Source organism: Anarrhichthys ocellatus, unplaced genomic scaffold (genome assembly GCF_004355925.1).
Source record: "Anarrhichthys ocellatus isolate YVR2014 unplaced genomic scaffold, GSC_Weel_1.0 scaffold24, whole genome shotgun sequence".
Lineage (NCBI taxonomy): Eukaryota > Metazoa > Chordata > Actinopteri > Perciformes > Anarhichadidae > Anarrhichthys > Anarrhichthys ocellatus.
Window position 1 is genome coordinate 2366008 of NW_022280054.1, and position 12340 is coordinate 2378347.

The window sequence follows — 12340 nt, forward strand, 5'->3', positions numbered from 1 at the left end:
CACACACACACACACACACACACACACACACACACACACACACACACTCGCCTATGTCTGGACATGATCATACACAGCAGAAGTGTACTTGGTGCAGTCTAACAGGGTGGTCAGACTGCTGTGATTAGACACACCCGCAGACTGTTGCAGGTCAAAGTGCTGGCATCATGGGTGGCTCAGGCCATGTGGTAGCCCCCACAAGGATTGTCATTAGACATCAGAGGTCACTCTGATCGTGTGTGTGTGTGTGTGGGTGTGTGTGTTGGGGGGAAGTGATATGTTCTTGTGTGCCTTTTTTTTATGTGGTGTGTGTGACAAGTGTGTTGTTGGAATGCTTGAAATGAGGTTGTATGAGAGTCCCCTATATTTGTGTGTGTGTGTGTGTGTGTGTGTGTGTGTGTGTGTGTGTGTGTTGGAGGCTTTGGTTAAGAATTGTTTTTTTTACTCTACTTTGTAAAAGAAAGGGTACATGTTCACACATGTAAATAAGATTATTACTCAGCATACAACCAGCCAATATTTCAGAGTATTGTTTGAAAAGAGTAGCAGAAAATACATTCCAATATAAGCATAGCTTAGCAAGCATAACTATTTTAAATTCACACATGTACTGTGCATGTGTTCAAACACTGTTGGTCATTGGTCAGTTCCCTTATTGCCTCTGTTCACATGGGAACCGGATTTACATCTATCTGCGTACATCATTGAGAAACTGGGTATTTATCACCAGCTCAAACTCCCAGCGTTGAGTTTTCTGAGTGAGTGCCTCGTCATAATTTGTGTTGTTCTTGATTCAAACCTCTGTTTGGTAATCCTGCTATACAGCCAGCTATGTGCCTGCCCCTGATTGGGGAGTATTGTCACAAAGCCCGATCACAATCGCATGATGTCCATGGATGTTTGTAGAAAATATTGTGTCATATTGTTTTTTAACTCATTCAGGGACGTGCGTGTGACATCAGTGCAGGTCCAGTGATCCCAGACTGGAGAAAGAGGAGAATTTTGAGGGAAGTTGGCGACGTTTGTTGTTTTAAGTGTGCAATAGGGTGGCAGTGAGTGTTGGGGTCCCTGCATGGCGCGGTACGCTATTTTATTCGTGTGCCCACACATAATCAGGGTGCAGTGAGATACCCCCCCCCCCCCCCTTTTCTCTCACACCAGTGCAGCTGACAGAAATCAAACATATCAGGACTCACTGGACATTATAGTCACACAGCTACTCATGCATTTCTCTCCTGTAATTTAGGCCATGAGGGATGATTTTGATTTACATGCAAATGATGATGTCACTCTTATTTTGTTATTTTTGCACGATTCCCTCCAGAACAGGCCAAATGCGACAGAAAAAAAAGGAGTGTAATGTATTACGCAGTGCCAAGGTTATTAGTCTACGTACAACTGAGGTCAGAAGAAGAGGAGGTGGGGGGGGCATTTGCCTAATTAATTACTACTCAGACACACATACACTCAACACTGCCATGACCTTTACTAATATAGTTTGTAGCAGACCACACAAACAGGACACACTCTGTCCCTCTTCCTCCCTCACCAACGCACTCACACACTCACACACACTGTCAGCAGCCAGCAGAGTGAAAGGGAGAATCAATTACAACCCGACTTAGGGGAACGAGTCGGTTGCTTGATGGCTCCACGTCAAGAAGACTGTAGGTCACCGTGTGTGTGTGTGTGTGTGTGTGTGTGTGTGTGTGTCCGTGCCTGTTTGTGTGTTGACGTTCACTTATTAGCGTATATGTGAAAATCGAGCGTGTTTCCTGGATTCAGATTACATCATTTTCATTTTAAAGACCGTGCTCCAATTAAGTAATTAGCTGCGTGGTGTTTCTCTAATCCTAGAGTTGTTCATAAAAGAGCTGCTGACCAGCCCACGATCAGAAAAATGGAGACCGCTGCACTTTTCCCCCGTAGGCTACGCACACACACCTAGTTTAACATCAAGTTAATGCAGTCAAATGCTTGTTATTTCTGGTAAAGGGCAGTGAAGGACTCTGTATTCTAATCACACTGAAACAGCACTGCACTTAATAAAGAGCTCCTCGAGTCTCACAGACAGACGAGCTGTTATTGTACTGTACGGTTGGGAGGGGGAGAGATGAGTTTCAGGTACTTGTTCCTTCATCTATGTTCTGTTGTGTGTTTCTTTACCACACTTCTCCATTTTCTTTTAAAGCTTCAACTATTTCACAGTAAATGGAAGCTGTCCTTTGGTATTCGCTGTTTGGAAAGTGTTTAATAAACCAGCTAAAACTATCACAGGGACAAAAATGGACCTTGAGGTACGTGGCTCTTGCGGCATGCTGACACCATCTTAAATATGAGTCCTGCAATAACATCAACAAAAGCAGAACTTTGTGCTCCGTAAAGGATTTGATAGAATTTAAGGAAACTAAATTGAATACAAAATGCTAAGAATGCCACCATTCCCCCTTTGGAGCCCGTCGACGGAGAAAGTGGCCGTGATCTTGAAGATCTCACCACTCAGCCTGTGAAAGCTTCACTATTTAATGAGATTCTGTGATGCTGCCCAGACACAGGACATCGGCGAACACTCATAATGCTCTTTCTCCCCCTCACACACACACACACACACACACACACACAACACACAGAGCGAGGGAAACACACCCACCTGGTTTTGGTTAGCCCACTATGTTTGCAGTTTTGCGCCGTGCAGTCAGGTCAGCAGGAGCAGTCAGGTCTTAGCTAGGATTTCAGATAAATAGCTGACTTGTATGCAGTAGATATACAGTGGATGCTTTTAAGCTTTGTTTGTACTCGTTTTCCCGAAAGGTAGACGCTTGTTTTTGGCAATGAATGTATTACTCATGCCCATGATAGTGATAGGTATAATGTCAACAAGGCGACAATAAACATGTCATCCTTGATGAATGGTAAATTCTCCCGCTCAGCCAATTACGAGTAAATACTGTGTGCTACTTTTTGTTTTAGCGTGATTTGTACCATTTTCCCCCAAAATTTGTCTCATCAATGTCGAAAAAGTTATGACTGAGGTTTGCGTGAGACTTAAATGAACAAACAAATACTGAAGCAAATCTTTCGATGAGTAAGTGCATTTTTGATGGCAGAATCAAGCAGTACCATGCATCATGGTTTCTTATAATTACAGTCTCAGCCTTCGCATATTGTGCACAATAGATCGAGGTATGGAAGGATAGACCAGCGCCAATCTATTGTTCCTCCCTATGATTTCATAATGGATGCCGACAGGAGGAGTCGAAGCACATGCAGTTAATTGTAGTAGCGGGATTTGTTAGCACAGATGGGGAGAATATACTGTACAGTAGTTAAACTGGGGTCAGTCGAGGAGAGGAAGTTGAGAGGATAGATGAGTAGAAAAGGGTTGAATGACAGAAGAGAGAGAAGGGGTGAGAGAGGGGAGGGAGGGGGGGATAAGTAAAGATGTGGAAGAAGATAGTCGAGCACAGCGCGTGGCTGCCATGTCATCCTGTCATTAGCAGGTTGTTTGGGTCTTTAATTCATCATTCAGACCTTTATTGACTGGAGAGTGGGAGATCACTATCAGTAGGAGACACTAGAAGAGAGAGAGCGCGCGTGTGTGACACTCAGTCACCAGCTGCTCTTCATTTCCTGATGCTAAATAGATATCACATAAGATACAACATAAACATATCACATGCCTCTATCTGCGAAGTTCAACTAATGCTCGAGGCTACATCATCCAAAGAATGTGATCAACTATGGATTTATGCATACGTTTTCAGAGAACTTACAGACCTGACTATCAATATAGGAGGTTAAAGGGAGACAACTGAGCGTTAGTGATGTGTGTGACAGGCCCCTGATGGCAGTGACGGGACGGCAAACTCCACAGAGACCAGTTGACACTATGATAACAAGGTGACCACCGCAGGGGGATCACTCGGCCCGCGTATGTGTTTGTGGTTGAAGGTGCATTGTTGAGGAGACACGGGTTATGGAGACATGTGGCTGTTTTGGAGGTGGGGGGGGTGGAGGTAATATATGAGTGACGTGTGCGTATTATGTGCTTGTGTGGTCTCGTGGGAACGCGCATTAGACTTAGCCACCTGCTCTGTCATTGGACATCTCCCCGCTCGCGCACGCACTTACAAACACATACATACAGATACGCACACTCCTTGGGGACACACCCGGGACATCTGGCTCAGCCTGTCAGAATTTCCCTTCATTTCGTGTGACCCGGTGACCCCGGCAGCCACAGGCGTCAGACAGGCATCAGTGTCACATCTTGTCATTGTTGCAAACGACACCATTGGAAAACCCACAGATCTGTGCAGAGGAGTGTGGTTTAGCTATTCTTGACGTTCGGATTTTGTTGATGGTTCAGGTGTTTCTCCTACTGCTGATCTGTATTTATCTGCTCTCATTATCCACATCTCCTCTCTTTCTATCTTTGAATGCATCTCTCTCTCTGTCTCTCTTTTCTTTTCTGTCTCACTCACTCATTGAGGTCTCATTTTGCGATGCCTAAAGCTGCAGGGTATTAGCTATGCAAATATTGACGTGCAGCTTTGGCCTGCTAGCTATCAATTGAAATCAGCAAATCAATGGGACTAATAGCTGCTCATTTGCCACTTGATGCATTTCCAGGGCTAACATCAGAACCTGTCAGTGGCCCCTAATCAATACAGTCTAAAAGTATTACCTAACCAAGGCCCACAACAGGCACCTTTTTAATAACGCCAGTTGGCTGCCTGGCTTTCTGTGTGGAAGTAGAGGTCTGACTCGATGGCTCTGGGCCTAAGTAGGACATGCTTAAACTTCTACGTCATATCAACTAAATATCTCATTAGCGGCGACATTGGTAGACTCCAAGCAGACGCATTAGGTTTCTTTATTTATTTGTTTTAATGACAGTGTAATGGAAATCCGCATCTGCGAGACAAAACGTCTCGCAGAGAGTTATTTGGTGGTGATAATGAAATCCCCATCAGTCGGATTTTAATAAGTAACCTATTGTTTCATTTTTATTTATTTTTTTGTTGTTGCTCAGTCCAATTCACAGGCATGCTTTGGAGCAGCCTGTTGTTTGGGCCTGGAGAATCGTATGGTAAAGACTTTGATGCAGCCAGGATGCTGCTGCTGAGAACAGGGCCAGACCGGAGCCCCTCTATCGCCCCTAGCACGCAGCCCTGCTAAGCTTAACTCAGCTGTTTGATGCCAAGCTCTGCGAGTGTGTGCCTGTGTGCGTGTATGTGTGTGTGTGTGTGTGTGTGTGTGTGTGTGTGTGTGTGTGTGTGTTTACCCAGCTCAGGGGTTACATAAACAAGAGCAGCTAGCCTACAGGTAAGACCCACAGGAGACCAGCCAAGAGAGAGAAAGAGAGTGAGATGGAGCGCCAGTCTCTTACCTTGGCATTCCCCCGGTGTTGTCGCCATTGCTGGAGCTGGATATTCACTAATGAAGGGCGAGCTGGAAAATGACTAAAGGAGATAGTAAACAAAGTTACCGCGCGCACACACAGACACATCGAATACACGCGTGAGTGTGTTAATATAGTTAACTTGGTGGAGGCAAGCGTGCATGTGTTTGTGTGCATCCCTGATGTATCTGGGGCTGCTGTAAAGAGATGGGGAGAATGTGGGCGGATGGGGGATTGGAGGCGGAGGCTGGCAGCGGGGCAGTTGGCCGCTGGTGCAGAGAGAGAAAGAGCGGCGAAGGGGATTGGAGGGGGGGGGGTACAGCGGAGATAAATCATTAGAGAGCAGGTTATTGGAAATGCAGGGAGATAAAAGAGTGAAGAAGCCAGTAATTGCCTTAAAGATCAGACTACAAAGCATTACTTTGGATTTTACAAGGCCAGCCAGCAACAAAAGAGCAGTAATTTATGAGCTCAGTGTAAAAGAATAGCATAATTACATTAAAAATTAATGCTAATGAGGGCTAAAATGGGGATGGTGGTTATTATGAAAGTTTGTATTCATCTTCCCTGGGTTGAATGATGGCTAGTGGCTTGATTAATGGCTTAATTTCTATCAATTAGCAGGCAAAAAAATCTCCACTGAGACGGGCCTAAATTGAGCATTGAATTACACATCTTTACCGCGGTGCAGGGAGAGAGGTGGGGCAGCGGAGGGGAGGGCACATTAGTGAAACCTGGGAAACCAAGAGATGTTGCGGTGTGTGTGTGTACGCGCGTGTGTGAGCGCGTGTGTGTGAGCGTGTGACAGCCGGGCATGGATTACAGAAGTTAGATGAATGTTTAGCCTCGTGTATTTTAAGAACTGGAGTTCATGTCATTGTTGGTTTGCACCTCCCTGTGTGTCGGTGATGAGATTCTCAGTGAAACACATTGAGAAGGCAATTAGAAATATATACAAAAATTACATTTACAACAAAAACTTTGGGAATCTTAATCTCTTTCTTTGACAAATTGAATAGTAATATATTCTTTGATTAAACTGGCTGAATTAAAATGGTAGTCACCATTTTTCTGACACATCCTGTCACAAATATATTTCTTGCGCTTACCGTGCTGAAGTCACACTACCCGTCATAAATAATCATTTTTAATAAATTCATGAAATGCCATATAATTACAAAACACAGGCAAATATTTGCCACAATTTGATGACCTCAATAAAACAAGCGGTTACTTCTCCTTCTTATTTATTTTTTCTCCACACAACAACAACAAGTGCTGCGGTAATTTAGCTGGCACGCTAGTGCACTCAATTACTGGAATTAATCAACAGCAGCAATATATTCAGCTCGGCTGCTCTTGATTGACAAACTGTAGACCAAAGTCAAGTTTACAAAGACGACGCTGCTGTAGCCGAAGGCTTCGGCTGGTACATAGACATGTGTTGATGAACAGCTCCCTCTTCTGGCGGGGAAGTGCATCTGCTGCGTAACGCTCTCGTCTTCGAGGCTGAAGGAGATGAGCTGAAATCTGTTTTCATTGGCTGGTTTGATTTTCTCTCCTCGTCCTCTGGTCTCAATCAATGAAGTGGACAAACAGCTATTTAGAGAGAACAATAGCATATTGATTGCGAGCCACTCATCAGCACTGCTGTCTGTCCAACTAATTTCAGTAATGAGACGGCAAGTGAGTTTTCTGACTGCCTCTTTTATTTACACACACACACACACACACACATGAACATGCAAGGCTATGCAATATACATGTTAACATACATTGCTCAGTCGCGATCCATTATTCTCTTCTGCAGATTCAAAACAAAAAGTTTATTGATTGAGTTTGATCCCATTTCCTGGTTCGCAGTAATGGTCGTAGTGCATTTCAGAGAGCTAATAACCTCATTTAAAGCGGTACATACTTAACATTTAATTGTGTCTGTTTTGTGTCAGTTTTCTCTCTCTCAGCTTTCACTTTATCCTCCTCTCAGCACTGACAGAGATGCGTTCCTAATGCAGTGACAATTGAGTTGGTCTGTTAAATTAATTTGCCGGATAATGTGTCAATATTAAATATCAACTTTGACCTCTCCGAGCTGCGGAGTGCGCTCGCCCAGCTTGGCTATTGATTTTTGTCTGCCTCTAAGCTCGCTAGGCCCGCACTCAAAGTCCATTATTTTAGATTTTCTCATGAAATACATATCTTTTCCCTCTGACATCTGACAAACAGCATATGGAAGTCATTTTATCTACCAATAATGTGTTTGTCAAAAAGTCTGAGGCCTTAATGGATTCCTGCAGTGCACACGGACATCCCAGCAACAGACGGGCCTGCCATGGAGATGCTTGCAGGTGTATGTGTGTGTGTGTGTGTGTGTGTGTGTGTGTGCGTGCCAGTTTGTGTGGTAGTTGTTCATGTAGGGCGATCATGCTCAAAGGACAGCAGAGAAGGGGTAATTGAAAAAGTGAATTAAATTGTGCTGAATTAATTGTCGGGCAGTCACGGGCGTTTCAGCTTTCATTCCAGCCCCATGCACGCTCATGCAGCCGTGTGCAGTGAGCGGCGGTGATAGTGGGTGTGAAGGACAGGCCACAGTCTGCAGGAGGATATTGGGCCAGTGTTTAGACTTCATCTAGCAGCCCAGTCAAGGTAGTGACTATTTTTGGAGCCACTGTGCAATGCGTCTCTGCTCGCGTCTTCGCAGCACAGGATGACAAGCTGATAATCTGTCATATGGGATGGCTTAATTCCACTTGTCACTCAGTTATCCAATTCTGCAGTGCATTTAAATCAAAACCGAGTTTGTTAGAGTGCTATTATGAACTATAATAGGTTGTGTTTGCCTTTTGGTGTGTGTGTGTGTGTGTGTGTGTGTGGGTGTGTGTGTGTGAGATAGCATGTGATGCTTTGCTGTGAAAGCCGGAACAAATATTCATTTATTCATTAAACACCAGGACCATGAAGATCTGTTGTGACACCCTCTCTGTAGCCACTAATGTATTGAATTAATTCCTGCTATTAGCTCCAATTGCATGCTTTGTCTGTGTGTCTGTCTGTGTGTCTGTCTGTTTGTGTTTCTGTGTGCGTGTGCGTGTGTATGCCACATGTACGTATTCATGGCAGTCGTGTGAGTGTGAGTGCAAAGTATGTAAGTTTGCAAACGCGCGTCTACATGTGGGAGGAGTTGTGTCGTACCCTGATGTTCTTTGTGTGTGTGTGTGTGTTCCCATTTGTGTACTTGTTTTCATCAGTGGAGCAGAGAAACATGGATGTCTGCTGGATTGACAGTTGGAGAGATGGGAGAGTGCAGGAGAGGACGGATGGATGTGGGAGAGAGGGATGAATATTGACTGATCAGTGGAGAGATTGACAGCCACAGAATAATGGGAGCATTCAGACTGCTGCTGCTAACTTTCCTGGCACACCTATTTTTGCCCTCCTACGCTACAAAGACTGCTCTTGAATTCTAGAAGTGATTTGTTATCTGATATGCAGAATCCTGATGTGTTTTATATCCAAGAGTAATTTACCGGAAACCCGTTCTGTCTTTTTGTTAGATTGGAGAAGCAAGAGCAAAATACTTTCTGATACATGAAAAGTGTACGACACCTAATCACATTTAGTCTCCATAATGAGATTACACTGCAGTGAGTTTGTGTTCATATTTTGATTATTTTAGAATGCATTATCTGAGTGTAATTCACTGTCTGGCTATGATCTTGTTAGTATTTTTTTTTTTGTGCCAACTTTCCTTTTGTAGTGACTCGATGCCCTTGGCTTTTTTAAAGAAGTCCAAGATTAAAATAGGGGAATATGAGATATTTGATATTGTATGTGTCAAGGAGCATTATACAGAGAGATAACATACAATCAACTAAGCCCAGTCCAAATGAAATCTGGTGCCTTTCAGAAAATGACATGGGATGGCTGACCCTTTGTGTGTCTGTGTGTGTGTGTGTGTGTGCGCACATTGTTCATAACCTCTCTTCTGTGTAACATGTGTTTCAGAGGGAACTTCTCTGGAGGAGCAAGTGCGAAGGATAAAGGACATCGAGGCTATCGAGAGTGATTCCTTTGTTCCTCAGGCTTTCAAATCATCCAGGGATGATATAAAGGTGCATTCTGTCCCCCTTTCTCTCCCTACCCCTCACTCTCTCTATCTTTTCACTCCGTCTCTTATTGAATTTCCCTCGCCGCAACGCTGTGCCGTCTGTCCAGAGACAGCCCAGACCAAATCAAACATTCATTCAGCGCCGTTTGTTCCCGACCTGAGACGGTTTCATCAGACGCTCCACTGTTCGCCGCCTCCAAAGCGGCAGCACCCACACAAAAGCCACAGCAGGCAACAGCCGTCCTCCGTCTCCCTCTGTCTGTCTCTCTCTCTCTCTCTTTCTCCCCCCCTCTGGTTGTGCAGATGCAGACAAAACGCAGAAGTCATTATTGAAATGCCCCTGTCTCTGAAGGAGCAGGAATTAGATTTGTTGGGGGAGCTCAGGGCTGTTTTGAAAAGATAGGCGACAACATGTGACGGCCAACCTGCACGGGCTTTTGGGACACATCCTGGTGAGTCTGACAAAAGGTCGAGACCGGTGTGGCGGCAGCTTGGACTGCGCAGTATACTCTGCCTTCCCTTTACTGAAACGTAACCAGGTTCAACTGTCCAGCTGGGTAGTAGCTTTCCTTCTTCACACACCCACATGTCAGATCTGCTCTCACATGTGTATAAAGTTAGATTCATACAGTAACATCACCGCCACAAAATATCACGTAGAAGAATGTATTTTCTTCGAATTCTAAAGGAAATATAACTTCAAGTACAATAAAGGGAGGCTGTATTTGAATCAGTTGCTTTTTTTTAAGAACAGAAGTGCTTTAATGAAATACAAATTCAATTTCATACATTATTTTTATAACGGCTCTTCAATGTTTTTTTAGATTAATCTCTTGGGTCCTCATCAGTAGTCAAATAATACTTAAGACATCCAGACGATTGATCCTTAGTTGGGAAGATTTCATCGTCTTTTAGCTCCATCGCATCTCTGGCTGCAAAGAAGAGAATAATGGCTGGATACACACCACATTTACACATTGTTTGACAACCCTGTAGTAGATATATTTGGGTTATGTGACATATATTTGAACATATTGTGTGAGAATGCCTACGAAGTGTTTATTTTATATATATGTTTATTTGGTTCTAGTATTGATAACCATTTAGCCAAGAGTTGTGACCATTAATGATTTTTTAAGCCACTGTTGACGAGGAGAACCCAGTGAAAGCTTTGATATCTGCTACAGTGTAGCATTTCATTTTTTTTTTTTCTTTTTCATGCAAGCTGCATTGATTATAAAATGTACTGTACATTCAGCATATTATTACTAAGAATTGTGTATTTGGCACAGCAACTTACTTATTAGCCAGTGTGTTTCCTATCTGGCTTACTTTTTGTATCCTGCCAAATTAATTTTAAATAGATCTTTCCAACTGGATAAACATTTGCGCTGGGGCTGGTTTTTACGAGTGTTTGAAACATGAATGCACTGGCAAAGTGTTGATTTTGGTATTTCTTCTTTATCAAGTACAACAAGGAGAACAGGCCATCTTTCCAAATGTGAGGCTTGTTATATTTTTAAGTAATACATCGAGGGATGGAGGAAGAATCCCTTCTAATTATCACATTTTCTTCTATCAGATCAGACTCTGCAGATGGAAACATGAGGGGGACAGAGAACCCTTGTCTTTACTTTAAGTCCTTTTTCAGTTATAAAGAAAGGAGAGGTTCCATTTCCTTCAACTGTAACAAAGAGTGTCACACCACTGACCAAGCCAGCTGATTCATTTAAGTGTTTGCACAAGCACTCAGGCTGCAGTTGGCGGTGTAGCACAATTAAGGCTCACTTACAGAGAATATAAGGTGGAGTAGTTAAAGGTAGAAAAACACATACACGGATAAATAAAATTAGATTCAGAATAGAAGCTGATTCCCATCAATACGCTGCTTTCTAAAAGAGTATTTCATGAGCCCGACTTTCACTGCCATCTGCTGGACAAATGTCATGTTGCATTTATTTTCTCTGTATGTAATATATACCAATATTGACGGTATATTTTTCATTTTTAGTGTACGGAAATATATTTTATTTTTCTCCATTGTATGTATATAGTAGTATTTTTCCTCCTTTTTCAAAATGAGTTGCATTTACAATTTATATGCTTCTATTTAATCCTGTTTCTTTCCAAGTATGTGTTTCAGTTCTCTTGTGGATTATTTAATTGTGCTCCGTTTCATTTGAGTGCAACACGACTCTGTGTGTTTTGTGTATCTCTGTGAGCACAGACTGAACCAGCTGAGGTGAAGCAGGAGCCAGAGGGCGCAGATTCTCAGGACGTCGCTATTCCCTTGTCCATAGTCTACAATGACAGTGACACGCTCGCCCACCCCAGTGTAAGTTCTCACCTGGCAAACCCTTTCCCTCTATGCTTTACTACAGACTTCTAAACCGATGAACAACTTTCAAACTGCTGACACAGCTCAAGTTGATCCTGCTTCCTGACATTTTATTTTATCTTTTAGTACCACCTTGTTTTTATGAGAAAAACTTTGTAAACTTTGTCCTCTTAAAAAAAGAAAATACCTCTGCAGCCACTAACACCACCGCCGCTATTTACACCATTCCTGCAAATTCTGACACTGCGCCTCGTAGAGTAGATTATAGCCTCCTAACATCACCTCCTCCCCTGCCTGAAGACGAATGATGAAAAACGAGAAGGAAAACTTTAAACTCCAATAACGCTCCCTGGGGCTTCCCAGTCATCTATCTCCACTGGGGGAAACTAAGTTATGCCCTGACGTATGCAGATAACCCCCTCAAATAAGCACACGCATTCACACACACAAACAGACAGCACCACCCCAACCCAGCGCGCCGCCCCCCACA

General features: G+C 43.4%; 1 protein-coding gene across 2 annotated transcripts in view; it reads left to right on the forward strand.

Annotated features, from left to right (window-relative positions):
* rsrc1 (arginine/serine-rich coiled-coil 1) overlaps window positions 1-12340 on the forward strand; it is a 107776-nt gene that overhangs the window by 93319 nt on the left and 2117 nt on the right. The window contains exons 8-9 of one of the 2 annotated variants that reach the window (XM_031861190.1): window positions 9410-9516; window positions 11740-11847. In XM_031861190.1, the coding sequence (XP_031717050.1) occupies window positions 9410-9516; window positions 11740-11847 (215 nt within the window). Of the gene's footprint in view, window positions 1-9409; window positions 11848-12340 lie in introns of those variants that run through there. The other variant, XM_031861189.1, reaches the window with a different exon arrangement.